The sequence below is a fragment of the Girardinichthys multiradiatus genome, chromosome 1 (genome assembly GCF_021462225.1).
Source record: "Girardinichthys multiradiatus isolate DD_20200921_A chromosome 1, DD_fGirMul_XY1, whole genome shotgun sequence".
In the NCBI taxonomy this organism is placed as follows: Eukaryota; Metazoa; Chordata; class Actinopteri; order Cyprinodontiformes; family Goodeidae; genus Girardinichthys; species Girardinichthys multiradiatus.
The window spans coordinates 41599874-41617118 of record NC_061794.1 but is presented as its reverse complement, the minus strand read 5'-3'; the positions used below and the strand labels follow the sequence as shown (position 1 = coordinate 41617118).

Here is a 17245-nt window from a genome sequence, read left to right as displayed (position 1 = left end):
GTTTCTGGCTCAGTGAAATTGGGGGGTGTCTCTGAACATCAGGATTCTTATTTGGATTTAGGTCTGGACTTTGACTAGGCAACTTTTACACATATGCTTTGATCTAAACCGGTCCATTGTAGCTCTGGCTGTATGTTTAGTGTTGATTTCCTGCTGAAAGATGAACCTTCTTCCTAGTCTTTTTTTTTCTGAGCCTCTAACTGGGTTTCAAGCAGGTTAGTTTTGTATTTAGCTCCATCCATTCTCCTATAAAATCATCCTTAAAATCTTATACGTTTAGACTGTTTAGGCCAGGGATGTCCAGAGTGGCCCGAGGCCATTTGCAGCCCCCGACAGCAGTTCAAGAATGAAACAAATTTGGCCCTTCAGTAAATGGAGCTGAGGCTGATGGGAAGCTTTTATGATCCGATTTTCATTGACAAATTTATATTAAGTGGAAATTCTTAGGTACAACACAAAGTATTTTTGTTTTATCAACCATGTTTTTTTGTTTTCACTTTAATTTCATAGCAGTAGGCCCACATACATCCAGCAACTTTTTACTCAAGACTTGGGCACACACATTCATTAAATTCACTGAACACAACAAAGGTTTTAAAAGAAAGTTCTGGGGAAAAAAAAATCTGTACCAACAGAATAGAAAACATACGGAAACTGAGAGCCTTTTCAGACATACATGATTTGTTCTTTTCTACTTTAATTAAAATTTTTAAGTTGTACAACACAATTTCGATTTTTAAAATATTTTTGCTTTGTAAAATAAAATGAAAAAAAATGTGTCTCTCTCTAAATATATTTGTTTCCAACAGTTTACATAAATTGTATTTATTTTGCAGGATAAATGTGTCGGTGTAGTGGTGTGCAGCAGAAGGACGAAATCGTCAGATAAGACGCACCACAGACAGTCAAATGAAAACATTAGCATCGAAGTTAAACGTCAGCTGCAGTTGCGCACTCTGAACACCAGGGGTCTCTCGAACTAAACTAGTTTCCGTGGTTACCAGATCGCCTGCAGACGCCGGAGAGAGGTTAAGTAAATTCCTGCTCCAACTGCGTGAAAGGTTAACGATACCGTAACGTTTGGATATTTATATATTTTGTGGTAAATACATGTTTATTAGTAGGCTTAAGTTCTTAGAACGCTTCCCCGGTTGAGCCGTATTGCTAACAGCCTTTTCTTGGCTTTGCGAAAAGCTGAAATCGTCCGAGGGTATCGATGCATTTAGCAAGACCAAAGTCTTCCAAAGGGAGGAGCAGAACCGCCGTTAACAGCTTGCTCCATGCATGTGATTCAGACATGGACCAGAAACCCCCAGAGTCTCATCTCAGGAGGAGGCTGGACAGAAGCCTCCGCTCCCGATCTGAGCCTGAAATTCGGCAGGCCCGCAGGTGGAACGAGGAGGAAGTTCTGTATTTACTGCAGCAGGTTCCTGCCGCACCACCGGCGTCTCTAAACAAGTACCAAGTCCTTCCATCCATACGGAGCAGGCAGTCCGAGGACAGGCCGGGGAAGAGCTTGGATGAAATGATGCTGCAGCTCAGCCTGTCTGATGGAGCAGTGATCCAGAGCAGGAGACAGGAGGACAGGACTGATGGACAGCTTGGTATGGGAGCCTGGTCAGATCCCTCAGAAACAGCACCACCAACAACTAAAACAGGCAGTCTGCTTCTGGCTATAAGAGCACCGTGTGGTCGGAGGTTCGAGCAACACTTTGACCCTGCAGACACCCTGCGGGAGGTGAGAGCCAGCGCAGAGGCCTGGTTTGCTGCCAGCTACAGTGAGGCTTTCATCGAGACCATGGATGTGCCACGTAGAACCTTCACAGATATGGACATGACTCTGGAACGGTGTGGCATCCTGAACAGATCAGTGCTGTGCATCTCTCAATAGTGACTATATTCAACAGGAGAAATATTAAATAAAGCACTGATGCACCATATGATACTTAATCTGTTGTTGGATGATCCACGGGTTTGAGCAGAATGATGCACAGGAGAAAGATGCACCAATCAGACAGAATCAGCTCATCTTCAGGAGTCAGTAGGTGAGAAGCGAGGTAGATCCTGGACAGATCACCAGCCTGTTACATGACAACACACACATTCACTCCTAAGGGCAATTTAGAGACCAGTAAGGTTAAGATGCATGTTTTTGACTGGGAGCATGCCAGAGTACCTGGAGAAAACATGCCAACACCATGCACCATACACTGGACCGCGACTCAAACCCAGAACCGAGAAATAAATGAACTTTTCAATGATAATCTAATTCCATGTTGCATACTTTGGTGTATATATTAAGAAACTTTTGAATTCTTTTATTTTCTGTTGAGCTCCAAACTATTACTTCCAAAAACCTGTAGAACATTTTTCTTTTTTTAGTTTATGTAAAAAACAGCGTTTTTCCACCGAAACAACTCACTTAAATCTTCTAAAATCAGACCAGATTAGACCTCAAAATCCAGAAATGGGTATCAGCCAGAAAAGCCTGATCACTACCCCTCTAATGGGACGGCTTCTGCTCTCGTCTTACGTTTTGAGTTGAAAGCAAAAAAAAAGCTCATGATATATGTTGCACAAGTTTCATGTAACGATTAAAACCTTAGAAGGGTATAATTGCAGTTTTTTTCTTTATAGAAGACAATTTGTCTGATCCTGAAAATAAGGGTTTATTTTCTTGCATCTAAAATATCAGGGCACTTTAACCTAAAGATAAACATTACCACCACCTTCTCTCCATGTGAAAGTTTATTTGCAACTCTTTAGTTTGTGCTTGCCAAGTGATGCTTTCTACTACAATGCGATGGATCGAATTTACTATGAAATTATTCTTTCATGCCGTTTCCTTCAGATCCAAGCTTTTAAGCAATGAGCCGATGAAACGCTGAATCATTATCCCAGATAAAGGAAACGATCAGCTCAAAGTAGGCTGAATTAATTTATGTAATATGCCTCATATAAAATGCTTTTTACATTTTGTCTCGCCAGACGGACCCACAAATGATTTCCTAGAAGATTTAAAGTTGAAAGAACTGTATCCACAAGAAGAGAAGATGAAACCAGACAATTGCTGGTCACTGAAAAATGTATTAAGACAAAGTGCACAAAGGAGATGCATTGCTATAGTTAATACAGGCTCGACACGGCTACACGAAGCAGGCAGGAGCGGAGAAATGATCTAAGACGCTTTGAAAAAGCCTTTTTTGGTTTAAAGCAATCTCACAAGTAGTTATGAAACTGATACTGAAAAACACTGAAACAGGTTTGTTTAAACTTTCAATGACCATAAATCAACTCAATCCCAAACATGTCATGCAAAACTACATACATCAGACACACATATTCCACAGAAATAACGCTGACATTTACTTAAGATAATCAACAACACTGCAAACATAAACATGCATCTTTTAACTGTCAGGCTTACTGTCCAGTCTCAGCTGAAGGCTTTATGGTAAACTTGACTATCGATCACAGGGTTAAAAGAAAAGGTGAAAACACAAAAAAATTTGTACTAAAAACAAAATCTTTTATAACAAACATTCAAAGTAAAAAAAAAACACCAAAAACATCATGAAATGTGATAACATGTTAAACACCATCGGTTGTTGCAAACGGAAAGCAGCAGAAAATTAGATTGTCATCTTCTCCATTTCCTCAAGATTGCTGGTATCAAGTTTTGTGATTTTCCTATCTGGGAGACAAGGAAAAACAAATTAGGATTCGATTAAATTCTCATTATGCTGAAAAATTAATGAAAGTGACCAAAAAAAAACAAAAACAAAAAAAACTGACTGAAATGCATTTCGATTTGCGTTATAATGTCCATGCTGCCATTGCTGTCCACCATGTTAACAGCAAATCCCCTTCTGCCGAAGCGTCCTGTGCGGCCGATCCTGTGCAGGTATGTCTCGTTGTCAGCATTCCCCTCCATATCCACTGGCAGGTCAAAATTGACCACAAGAGACACCTGCTCCACATCAATACCTGCAAACAGGTAGAAACGTGTGAAGGTAATTATATTCACTTTTAGCATTTATAAGTTTGAATTACAGGTCTGCTTACCTCTGGAACACACATTAGTGGTCACAAGCACTTTCTCATTGCCATTTCTGAAGCGTTCGATGACATTGGCTCTCTGCTCCACTGTCATTTCTCCACTCAGCAGCGCCACCTGGTGGCCCTCTTTAATCAGGCTCGCAGCCAGCCACCCAGCCATCTTCCGAGTCTGACAATACAATTGAGCATTATGATGAAAATTCCCTAAAACTTAAAAAATGCCATTAGTTTAATAGTTTTAGCACAGATTGCTGTGCGGTTACTGGCTAATTATGGCCTTAGTTAATTGATTCTAATCAGTAAAAGGACCGTCGGTCTTCTGGTTATTTACAGGTCCTTCTCAAAATATTAGCATATAGTTCATTATTTTCCATAATGTCATGATGAAAATTTAACATTCATATATTTTAGATTCATTGCACACTAACTGAAATATTTCAGGTCTTTTATTGTCTTAATACGGATGATTGTGGCATACAGCTCATGAAAACCCAAAATTCCTATCTCACAAAATTAGCATATTTCATCCGACCAATAAAAGAAAAGTGTTTTTAATACAAAAAACGTCAACCTTCAAATAATCATGTACAGTTATGCACTCAATACTTGGTCGGGAATCCTTTTGCAGAAATGACTGCTTCAATGCGGCGTGGCATGGAGGCAATCAGCCTGTGGCACTGCTGAGGTCTTATGGAGGCCCAGGATGCTTCGATAGCGGCCTTTAGCTCATCCAGAGTGTTGGGTCTTGAGTCTCAACGTTCTCTTCACAATATCCCACAGATTCTCTATGGGGTTCAGGTCAGGAGAGTTGGCAGGCCAATTGAGCACAGTGATACCATGGTCAGTAAACCATTTACCAGTGGTTTTGGCACTGTGAGCAGGTGCCAGGTCGTGCTGAAAAATGAAATCTTCATCTCCATAAAGCTTTTCAGCAGATGGAAGCATGAAGTGCTCTAAAATCTCCTGATAGCTAGCTGCATTGACCCTGCCCTTGATAAAACACAGTGGACCAACACCAGCAGCTGACACGGTACCCCAGACCATCACTGACTGTAGGTACTTGACACTGGACTTCTGGCATTTTGGCATTTCCTTCTCCCCAGTCTTCCTCCAGACTCTGGCACCTTGATTTCTGAATGACATGCAGAATTTGCTTTCATCTGAAAAAAGTACTTTGGACCACTGAGCAACAGTCCAGTGCTGCTTCTCTGTAGCCCAGGTCAGGCGCTTCTGCCGCTGTTTCTGGTTCAAAAGTGGCTTGACCTGGGGAATGCGGCACCTGAAATATTTCAGTTAGTGTGCAATGAATCTAAAATATATGAATGTTAAATTTTCATCATGACATTATGGAAAATAATGAACTTTATCACAATATGCTAATATTCTGAGAAGGACCTATAAATCCTCCAGTGTTCACTTGATGCCTCATCAATAATGGGAATGTCAAATGCTGATTTTTTTTTTTTAACTGTAAAAAAATGGAAACAAAATAATTTGTATGCATAAACATGATAGTCCTTTGAAGACAAAAAAAAACTATCTGTAAGTTGGACCTCAAAGGTAACCAGAAATCTGCGTCAGCTGGCTGGTAAAAGCTCTAATTGAAATCAGCTGAGCTGAAGCAGGAACACCTGAAACCTGCTGGATACTGACTCTGGACCGTCCGCATCAAGGATCAGAGGTAGGTAAACACCTTCATCTTACATCAAGTTAAAGGCGATGATCAGAACCGTAAATGACGGGGAAAGGTCCAGACAGTGTAAGTCATTAGCAGTGTAGGAGGTTCTTCACATTATAGATGTTCTAACAAAGTTCGTGACTTTATGTGTAAAGAATTTGGCTCTACCACAGAAATAGGAAGACTGCCTCGAAGTACAAAAAAATATTGTAGAACAAGGAGTATGCCTGTGCAAAACAATAAAACTCCTTCATATACTTTCAACTTACATGACAGAAGATCATTGCCTGTGCAATAGTCAGGCACCCATACAGATTACAGAGCGCTGTGAACTTGTCCTCCTTCTCCCTACATAGGACATAGAACTGTTTGATGGTGTCCAGCGTCTCCTCTTCCCGTTTGAGTCTGATGATATTCGGCTCTGAAATCACTCGCTCAGCAAATTTCATCACAGAGTCTTCAAAGGTTGCAGAGAAGAGCAACATCTGACAGCTGTTGTTGAGAAGCCTAAATAACGGTAAAGGCACTGATCAGACATGTTTCTTTCCATTCATCATCAGGTTTCTCTGGAAGGAACCCACCTGTGGATTCGGATGCTCTGGTCCCGGTGGCCCTGCATGGCGATCATCACGTCAGCTTCGTCCAACACAAACATTGTGATCTTCTTGGGGTCAATAAGCTTGTACTTGGTGCACCAGTCAAGGACCGTGCCTGGTGTTCCAATGACGATCTGCTCTTGCAACTTGACGCCTCGCTCCACTGAACACAAACACCAACAGTCATGCAGAGAAAAAACACCACCGGTACCTGAAAACTACAAAGTGCAGATAAACACCTAAGATCTGACCTTTCAAAACACACGTCACCTGCTTTACCCTCCAGAGGCCAAGAAAAGCTTTGATTAAAAGTTAAACCTTTAATTAGATTAGATAATATTTGGAACATGCATTCCCAAGAATATAAGTTTCTCTTCAAATAGTTTTGATGTCTTTTTTAATATTTTGTTTACCATTAGGAAGTAGACCTGTGATTAATTATTGAAACCTTAAGTACATGTAATGATCAGACTGTTTATAAATCGTATTTTAATAAATCTTGTAGTTCCTTCTATAAAATATGTTATAACGTAGCTTCCTGATCAGGTAAAGGATTCATTCTTCAGACAGACCTTTGACTGAAGAGACGGTTTCTAATACTTATATAAATATAAATAAACATAGCCTATCAACTATAAATAAAAATACTTCAGCTTCTTACTTCTGCTCCCTCGAATGGCGTAGGCCAGTTTTACATTTGGACAGAATTTGCCCATTTGTTCGATCTCTTGGCCGATCTGCCTTGCGAGCTCGTAGGTTGGCGCAACGCAAAGACACTGGAAGAGAGATTTTCAGGATCTTTTTTATTAAAAAGGAGACAACCTGGTACTGGAGACTTAGGATGCTTTGATGGTGTTCTGCTCACCTGGGTCCAGTTGTTATCAGGGTTCAAGTGGCTGAGCATGGCCAGAGAGAAAGCTGCAGTTTTACCAGTGCCAGACTGTGACTGAGCGATCAGGTTCTGGCGTCTAGAAGCAAAGAGTTACATGAAGGGAACCGATTATTCATCTGATGGAGCAAATAATGAAATGATAGAAATGCCATATAATACAGATTAAAATGGAATTTTATTCCATTCAAATATTTAATAGCTACATGAAGAGGATATATGCATCATCTTTTCACATGGTATAACACTCCATTTTACAATTCTCTTTACAAGTAGTTGGATAATCCAGACAATACATTCCTTCATGTATTTGTTCAATATTTGGTACTCTACGTTTATACTTTCTTTTTTTAAAAAGGTATCGCACAAACACAAAAGAACAAATTGTGTCTAGAATACTTTATTTTAAATAGAAAACACCAATAACCGAACAAGTAACCATATTTAAAGCCGAGGTGATTTTACACCAGGTTGATCAATAACTGGTTGATTAATAGACAAAGATGTTTAATGCCTCAAGTGGAGGAGTTTAAGTATCTCGGGGTCTTGTTCATGAGTGAGGGAAGAATGGAGCGGGAGATCGACAGACGGATTGGTGCGGCTGCCGCAGTAATGGGGGCGCTGTGCTGAAGAGAGAGCTGAGCCGGAAAGTGAAGCTCTCGATTTACCGGTCGGTCTACGTTCCTACCTTCACCTATGGCCATGAACTTTGGGTCATGACCGAAAGAACGAGATCCTGGATACAAGTGGCTGAAATTAGCTTCCTCCGTAGGGTGGCCGGACACTCCCTTAGAGATAGGGTGAGGAGCTCGGCCATCCGGGAGGGGCTCAGAGTAGAGCTGCTGCTCCTCCACATCGAGAGGAGCCAGTTGAGGTGGCTCGGGCATCTTTACCGGATGCCTCCTGGACGCCTTCCTCGGGAGGTGTTCCAGACACGTCCCACCGGGAGGAGGCCCAGGGGACGACCCAGGACACGCTGGAGGGACTATGTCTCTCGGCTGGCCGAGGAACGCCTTGGGCTCCTCCCGGAGGAGCTGGAGGAGATGTTCGGGAGAGGGACGTCTGGGTGTCTCTGCAGAGTCTGCTGCCCCCGCGACCCGGTCCTGGATAAAGCGGAAGACGACGAGTACGAGACGAGCCGTTTAATGCATTTTGAATCTGTGCCTTTAGTTGAAAACAAAACTAAAACTAACGCATAAAAAAAGTCAGCTCACTTAATGCTCATGCACAGTAGATACATTTAAAAAGTATTCCACACTGGCTCTGGCCAGTTCACCTATTTACAGTCACATGTTGCCATTTCAGCCCCATAAACCATTTCTAATCTATGTCTTACTGAGTTTACCTTTACAGGCATGCAAAAACAAACCAGGACACCCTACGAATGTTTTCATGCACAGTCATTTTAGCAATATTAAACTATTCAAGCATTATAATCTGGTTTTATAAAATACACAAAACTGAAAAGAGCCCCACATTTATTCCCACCTGACACAAAATGTAAAACTAAAATGTATAACATGATCAAATTGCTTTTATCTAACAACAGAAAAATTACTATTGATGCAAAAATAAACTTAATAATCATTACATAATGATGCTATGCATAAATCTAAGCAAACATCAAGATTAAACAGACCCTAAAATTTCCTATTAAGTGCTTATTGTGCTAAACATTATGCATAGCTACAAAATATAGTCATATTAGATAATACAGGATATGCATTCTGAAAAGGCTGATACTTCAGCTTAAAAGCACCTTTAGAAAATACCCTTTAAGCAGGTATTAAATAGTTTTTATTAAGCCCAAATCTCTGTATGAAAAATGGTTTTATTTGCTCTGATGTAATATTCTAATCTTAAATGTCATGTTTTATTAGCTGTTGGTGGAAAAGCATCATAATTAACAGAAATAAAGGCTTAAAAACATCCTTTGTTGTGGAATCAATCTATATAATGTGTTTCTCTTAGCGAATCAAGTTATTGAAATATTTTAATTTGAATGGATCTGTATGTTGAATCACAATAGCCACTAAAATATCAATGAGTACAGAATAGTTTTCTTGTATGCAATACTTGGTCAGCTCAAGTATTTTAAGTGCACATCCTCTGTATGCCATTAATGTATCCGTTTGACTGAATGGAGCTCGACTAGGTTCTACAACTGAATTACAACGTATTGACCGAGGTGCTCAGTCCGGTTTGGGTCCAATATTACCATGGAAATCAAGGAGAAAACTGAAGAAAATATGGACTAATTGGAACTGACAGTCAGTGCAATATTCCACATTGATGTCACAATTACATGCTTTCCTGATATAGCACAGCCCTGATATCCTAGTCAAGTTCTGTTTCATTACAGTGTAACACAGACATAACAAGCTGATATAGCAGTGAGATGCTTCACAGACGTGCTGCTCGTAGTTTCCTAATTGTACACTTAGTGCACAACTATTGGGAAGTGAGCATTTTTACCATGCCGCGTTCCAGAACAGCAATCTACCTGGAGAGCCTTAAAATACAAGGTGTTCAGTGCTCATAGACATGGCCAAGGTAAGGCAGGCTGAAACCTGATCACCGCTGAGCAAGACACGCTGAAAAGTGAAGGCTCAGCCAAGAAATATCTTTGGACAGACCAGATGATGGGCCAGTGGCAGATCAATAACTGGCACAGAACTCCACTTTGACTAAGAATTTAACGAGGAGGTTAGGTAATGACTGTCTCAAAATCAATGCCAGATTTAGCAGTGGTAAAGGAAAAAGGTTACTTTCAAGAAGACCATGATTTTTATGCAGCAAAGACACAAAGTTGATTATCAACAGGACAAGAAACAGACTATATTGGTCAGTGGATTTTTTTCCCCCCCTAATTGTCCAAAATGTTTATTTGTAAATTCTGAATGTTGTATTCTCAGTTAAACTGCTAAAAATAAACATGTGAGATGAGAAAAGTTACATTTAGTTGCATAATAATTTACCATACCAATCGCTGTCCAATAATTGTGCACAGAGATATTCGCATAAGAAAGCCAAAATGTCTTAAACATTCAACCTTCGAGGTTCAATAACATTTCTGATTGACTGAGAGCACCAGAGTTGCTGAACAGTGAAATTAATCCTCAAAAATACAACTTCTCAGTGTTTCTTCATTAAGGCTGATGGGTCTTCCTTACAGATTGTCTGTAAATACCATTACTATTTCTTGTAAGAGAGGGAAAAGTTAAGCTGCCTTCTTTCAGCCAGCTGACCGACGGGGCACAGCAACAAACGAAGGGTGAAGTGGTGCTTTATTCTCCATGTACTTGGAGAAAACTCCTGTTAGCTTGGTATTCTCTCTAGGATCTCATTAAAGGGGCATTAAACCACAGAAAGGGAATGTCAGAAATTAAGAGGTTTGGAAATCTTTAGTTTTAAAAATTTTGATATACCTTGATGAAGTTAACTGGCCTAAAATAAACATTCATGGTAAAGGACTACCCATTTCTACAATACTTTCTGAGAATCAATAGAAACTCACGGTTCTGCCAGCATCATAGGCAGAGCATTCTCCTGGATCCTGGATGGTCTGTTGAACCCCATGGTGAAAACACCTTGCAATAGTTCAGGTTTCCTAACATGCAAGGCAGACAGAAAAAGGTTTAACAAAATGATCAAAGTAAGCGAAAAGTCACGGAAAAAATGGCCTTCCCCTCAGGACTCACAGTCTGAGCTCCTGAAACGTCTTCACGGAGAACAGAGGAGAGCTGGGGTCCGCCTGCTGGACCTCAACTTGGTTCCTGTTCTTCACCAGAGAGCGGCGGATCAGTTTATTAAGCAGCGACTGTTCGGCCAGGTCAACTTTGTCGCCATCCGCTTCATCTCCTCCGTGTTGAATCTTGTTCAGCACCAGGTTGGCTGGAAACACCAAAGACCACCGCGGCAGCACAGCTCAATTAGACAGATCAGAATTAAACCAAGACAAAAAATAGGAGATTAAATTACCGTTTCCGTCTTCCTTCATGTTTAATGGACCACGTACTCGGTTGATCTTGCTGGAGAACTGAAACTGTTCCGTTAACAAGCAGGCGGTTAGCCTCAGATATAGCTAACACCGTATGCTAATCTGCTAACGAGCAATGAACAGGTGTTCCTGTATAAGGAGACATTTAAAACCAACCTGAACGGAAGGAGTTGTGGCCTCCTGAACGTCGGCCGCTAACGCCCAAGAGTCTTCAGCCATTTTGAAGTGTTAAATGTAATTTCTAAGAAGCGAACTGAACACAAGACAAAACTATGTTGTCAGCGTAGAGCTCTCCAGACCAAACTCAACCGTTACCGCCGAACCTCTGCTGCTGCTTTCACAAGCACTGTCAATGTAGTAATCTCAATCTCCGATAAAAATGGGCGTTCAATAAAAGTGTTAAACAGAGTCCAAAATAAATGTTTCTTATTACTGATAACCAATAATTTATAGGATTGTGTTGAGGTGAAATTATTAGAGAACTTTCTGCGAACCTTTTTTCAAACACGATTTGTTTTAATTTTTCAAATGATGTAAAAAGTTATTTTCTATTGTTTGCCCTGAATTACTTAATTCTAATATGTTTTCAACGTTATATACTTATAAAGTACGCACGTCGAGATTATTTGCTTGTTTTTTAGATCAAAATTGAAACGCCCGATACATTTGTGTAAAGTCATATTTGCTCACTTTATTGGGAATACCTGAAGGCATCACACCTTCTTGATTCATGTTTTGCTCAGCTAATTATTAAAACGGGAAGTCGGAGGCTGCCACGGGTGCAGTCTCCCCCTTGTGGTGGCTGAATGACATAGCAGATTTAAAACATCTATCTCATAATCTACAGGTCCTTCTCAAAAAATTAGCATATTGTGATAAAGTTAATTATTTTCCATAATGTCATGATGAAAATTTAACATTCATATATTTTAGATTCATTGCACACTAACTGAAATATTTCAGGTCTTTTATTGTCTTAATACGGATGATTTTGGCATACAGCTCATGAAAACCCAAAATTCCTATCTCACAAAATTAGCATATCATTAAAAGGGTCTCTAAACGAGCTATGAACCTAATCATCTGAATCAACGAGTTAACTCTAAACACCTGCAAAAGATTCCTGAGGCCTTTAAAACTCTCAGCCTGGTTCATCACTCAAAACCCCAATCATGGGTAAGACTGCCGACCTGACTGCTGTCCAGAAGGCCACTATTGACACCCTCAAGCAAGAGGGTAAGACACAGAAAGAAATTTCTGAACGAATAGGCTGTTCCCAGAGTGCTGTATCAAGGCACCTCAGTGGGAAGTCTGTGGGAAGGAAAAAGTGTGGCAGAAAACGCTGTACAACGAGAAGAGGTGACCGGACCCTGAGGAAGATTGTGGAGAAGGGCCGATTCCAGACCTTGGGGGACCTGCCAACTCTCCTGACCTGAACCCCATAGAGAATCTGTGGGATATTGTGAAGAGAACGTTGAGAGACTCAAGACCCAACACTCTGGATGAGCTAAAGGCCGCTATCGAAGCATCCTGGGCCTCCATAAGACCTCAGCAGTGCCACAGGCTGATTGCCTCCATGCCACGCCGCATTGAAGCAGTCATTTCTGCCAAAGGATTCCCGACCAAGTATTGAGTGCATAACTGTACATGATTATTTGAAGGTTGACGGTTTTTGTATTAAAAACACTTTTCTTTTATTGGTCGGATGAAATATGCTAATTTTGTGAGATAGGAAATTTGGGTTTTCATGAGCTGTATGCCAAAATCATCCGTATTAAGACAATAAAAGACCTGAAATATTTCAGTTGTGTACAATGAATCTAAAATATATGAATGTTAAATTTTCATCATGACATTATGGAAAATAATGAACTTTATCACAATATGCTAATATTTTGAGAAGGACCTGTATGTGTTGCCTGCGATGGACTGACGACCTGTCCAGGGTGCACACTGCTTCTGGCCCGTAGACTGCTGGAGGTAGGCACCAGTTCCTCCACGACCCTGCATGGAAGAAGCAGGTATAGAAAATGGATGGATGGATAGATGATTATGGTGTGTTAGTCTTGTTCATAGTGGTTCTAAGGGATACATTGGGAGATACACAGAGAAATCAGGACTTGCTCTGGTTCTGTCAAGGTAAAGAAAGAGCTTAATGGAAAACTCTCGCTTTTCTGGTCCGTTTATGTCCCTAACTTCCCCTGTTGTCATGAGATATGGATTGGGACCCAAAGAAAGAGATCCTGCATAAAAGCATCTGAAATGAGCTTCCTCCGTAAGGTGGTCAGATTTTGCCTTCAAGTATTAGAAACTGTCATCTTTGGGGGAGCTTGGAGAAGAGCCACAATTCCCCTGCATCAAAAAATATCAGTTTTGCTTCTTCAGGCATCTGATTAGGATGACTCCAAGATGCCTCCATTTGGAGCCTTAGAAAGAGGGATGTCATAGTTTAACTCCTGGACCTGGCACCACTGGAATAAAGCAGACAAATATCTGTAGAATATATAGCTTTTAACACTGGCAGAGCTGAGGACTTTGTGTTTATTTTTACAGGTTTTAACCACTACACCAAAAGTTACTGTAGAAGTGAGTCATAATCTAAACAACCTTAAAGAATAACACTCAGCTATAAGACTGATCCCTAGGGGGTATGAGGGTTTTAAGCCTTTTTTTTGTGTACATAATATTTCTGAATCTGTCTACATTCATTTTAGAGCAAACTGTCTTCAATTCAATATAGCAGGTAGGTTTGCAACAATTAACTGAATATTTTATTTTCTGATAAAGCATGTATTTGTAGGTTTCTAGCTAGAGAGAAAACAACTTTTTTTCTGATAACTGCTGCTAAAGTGCCTCATGTGGGAAATTAAACTGCTTGAGAAAAGCTTGAAATATTCATAAAGACAACAGGAAATAACCCCCTTAACACTTTTCATAAAAACCTGTCATTTGCAAAGCAGAGTTTGCAAAAGTACTCAAATATAGAACAATGGAAAGATTGTTGAAATGTTGAAAGAAAACCATGAGAATACTCCTCTGCATGTTGCCAAAAGCCTTGTAGAAAAGAGCAGACATGTGGAAGAAGGCCTACATGCAAAATACTGTATGTTGTGGAGAGAAAAAACACCCTCATCACACAATACTTAGTGTGAAGCATGGAGGTGGCAACATCATGCTTTAGGGTTACTTTTCTCTAGCAGGGACAAGGGAGCTGGTCAGAGTTGATGGGAAGATTGATGGATTTAATAAAGGCTGCAAAAGTTGCAAATGACTTGGGATTAGGCGGCGCCTCCCAGCAGCACAACATACAGCCAGAACCACAGTGGAATGAGGTTTAAAATGGCCCAGTCAAAGTCCAGACCTAAATACATTTGAGAATTCATGTTAGAATTTAAAAATTGATCTCCAATGACGGGAAACATTCCGTCTCTAGATGTTCAAAGCTTGCGGAGCTTACATACCCCAAAGGTCTCGCAAGTGTAATGGCAGCCAAAGGCGGTTCAACAAAAGGAGAGGGGCTGAATACAAATGCATTTCACACTTTCCATATTTGTATCTGTCAAAAACAGTGGAAAACCATGTATCCTTTTCCTTCCACTCAGCAATAATGCTCTATTTAGTGTTGGTCCATCACAAAAAATTCCAATAAAATACACTGAGGTTTGTGGTTGCGACATGAAATAACGTGAAACAGTTTGGGGTTATGGGGCACCGTGAATTCCTTTAAGCCAAAACATACAAATCATTTCTTTATTTAGGCCTCTAAACATGAGGATTTCTGTTTTGAACACATTTGTTGGCTTTACTTCTTGTGCATTATGTAAAGAAGTTCAGAGATAACGGAAACAGATTCTTTAGGTTCAGAGCTCTACATCCTCTCTGTTGGTCCTTTGGTTGTGAGAAAAAGACACAGCGAGTGAGTTTGTGTGAGTGGCTGAGGAACGGAGAGTGACACTGAAAGAGGAGGATGGCGGTGAGTTCCCTTGGCTGCAGGTTGATCCAATTTAGAGGCGGATGTTGAGTCTCAGCTAGCCCCCCCCCCCCCCCCAACACACACACACACACACACATACACTCCATCTCCACAATCAAAACAGCACCAAAATCATTTTTTCAGACACACATTGTCATGGAAACCTTTGCAAAGCAAGAAAACAGATGTGTCAGACAAAGTGATCACACAACCCTGAGACAGCCAAACACCCACTTTGTATTTTAAACGCCCCTGCCTGTCTGCCTACTGATTTTCAATCTCACGGCAGGCAGGCAGGCTAGATGACAGACGATGTGGATGCGTGCTGTCTCCTACCCATCTGCTGCTGGTGTTACAATACATGGATTCCAAGCGGATCTCCTACCGTTAAAAAGATATCTGAAATGTTGATACTGTCAAGAGCTTACAATGAGTGGGTGGGGATGATGCTTTGAAAAGGAATAGGTGGAGAGGTGGCTTTAGGTTCTCTCTTAGCCACCTATTTGAACCTCAAACTCCAGCATCCTCCCAGGGAGGAGGAGGGGGTGGAGGAGAAGGAGGAGAGGGAGGGAAGAAAGGGAGGAGGAAGAGGCAGTGGAAGAAATAAATGAAACAGTCTCTGTAACCACATGTTGCTGGGTTTGACTGAACAACCACTGCAGCAGCAGCATTTACCCTCTCCCCTCCTTGCATTCTTCATCTGCATGTGTAGTTCCTGCCACCTGTGGCAGCACTCTTATTCCCTCTACGCCACAAAAAGCTAACAAAAAAGAGAAAAGCCGTGAAGAGGAGAGCAAAGGAGAGGCTGGACAAGGGGAGGATTGGTTTCATGATAAGTGGACTTCTGACAGAGAGATCCACGCTGCACTTGACACAAATGAAAGGTAAGACAATGGGAGGGAAACACTAATGCATTTTAATGCTGCTTTGCATCTGTCTGGCAATGCTTGCTTTAGACATCACTGTCAGTAGTTTTACCTGAAGGAGAAAAGGGTCAACAATTGAATCTGTCAGTGGATGTAAACAAGTATACAAAGACGGTGCCTCAACAGGTGGTGGCATAGCAGCAGCTGTCTGTTCTGACACAAATTAAGGGGTGCAAAAGTGATTGTCTAGGTCCAGAGTTGATGGTTTCTCCATCTTTTGGTAAATCCCTGGGGGTGACAGGTTAATTCATGTAATTGAGCTCACCAGGAGGGAGCCCACTTTTAACTCTCTAAAACTAGATGATGTTACAGAACAAATATCACTGACATAAAGCCATTAAAAACAAAACTTTTGCAAAAATAAAACATTTTGACACTGTTTGTATTCTGTGCAATATTAAGAGTGGATGTTTTCCAGTCCAGCTGTGCTTGTTTGCTTCCTTTATCTAAGTGTTGATTATGTCCAGCTAAAGCTTTCCTGTCTGGTTCTCAATATGTGGTTGATTGGACACATGGTGGTACTATTGCGATGGAAGAAATCTTTAGCTGCATTGTTTTGCCCTTTCCTTACAATAAACCCCCCCCTCCCAACTTGGCACTAATATTATTATAAAGACGGACGAGTTTGTTGTTTATTGGCTACTTCTATTGCTGTGAATGTGGAATTTGTACCTAAAGTTGTGTTTTTCTTTGAAGTGACATTTCTTTGCTTTGTAAGAGGAAATCACCTGTTTGTATGAGGCAAAGTGGGGTTGGTCTCACTGTCAAATTTATATGCACAGTTTGGTGATGCTGCTGGTCAGTATGCAGGTAAGCAGGCGAGCAGAGCTGTCTCTATGGATATTGCTTTCGTCATTACACTTCCCATCAAGCTAGTGCAGAGGAGCTCTGGTTGTGCAGCCGAGGCAGACCTCTTGACAGCACAAGACCAAGATTATAAAATAAACAATAAACTGCAGTCCTGTTGTACCAACACCCTTCTCACTAATTTGTTGAAGAACCTTAAAATTAATTAATCTTTTATTGCAGTAGCATGATCTCAGACTACAGAAAATGTTGAAAAATCCAAACAGTCTAAATTTCCTCTGAAGAAGTAATTGATAACAATTCATATAAAATAAATC

General features: G+C 40.8%; 2 protein-coding genes across 2 annotated transcripts; one reads left to right on the top strand and one right to left on the bottom strand.

Annotated features, from left to right (window-relative positions):
- The first annotated feature begins 980 nt into the window (after positions 1-980).
- ubxn10 (UBX domain protein 10) lies at positions 981-2264 on the top strand. Its single transcript, XM_047374824.1, has one exon. It carries the CDS (start codon positions 1217-1219, stop codon positions 1889-1891), a length of 675 nt encoding a protein of 224 aa, XP_047230780.1. The 5' UTR covers positions 981-1216; the 3' UTR covers positions 1892-2264.
- A 785-nt stretch (positions 2265-3049) lies between these two features.
- ddx19a (DEAD-box helicase 19a) lies at positions 3050-11560 on the bottom strand. The gene is made up of 11 exons (XM_047374810.1): positions 11379-11560; positions 11204-11267; positions 10924-11116; positions 10740-10832; positions 7199-7301; positions 6995-7109; positions 6319-6496; positions 6007-6244; positions 4066-4228; positions 3796-3987; positions 3050-3694 (listed from the first exon to the last, which is right to left on the bottom strand). The coding sequence occupies exons 1-11, from the start codon at positions 11439-11441 to the stop codon at positions 3633-3635; spliced, it is 1464 nt and encodes a 487-aa protein (XP_047230766.1). The 5' UTR covers positions 11442-11560; the 3' UTR covers positions 3050-3632.
- Between the last annotated feature and the right edge of the window lie 5685 nt (positions 11561-17245).

What these genes read in the sequence shown, in the direction of transcription:
- ddx19a (XM_047374810.1), bottom strand. Translation starts at nt 11,441, where the DNA reads ATGGCTGAAGACTCTTGGGCGTTAGCGGCCGACGTTCAGGAGGCCACA. An exon ending in CCACAACTCCTTCCGTTCAG is followed by an intron (nt 11,268 to 11,378) that starts GTTGGTTTTAAA and finishes TTAACGGAACAG; the next exon opens with TTTCAGTTCTCCAGCAAGAT. An exon ending in AGGCAATGATCTTCTGTCAT is followed by an intron (nt 4,229 to 6,006) that starts GTAAGTTGAAAG and finishes TTGTATTGTCAG; the next exon opens with ACTCGGAAGATGGCTGGGTG.
- ubxn10 (XM_047374824.1), top strand. Translation starts at nt 1,217, where the DNA reads ATGCATTTAGCAAGACCAAAGTCTTCCAAAGGGAGGAGCAGAACCGCC.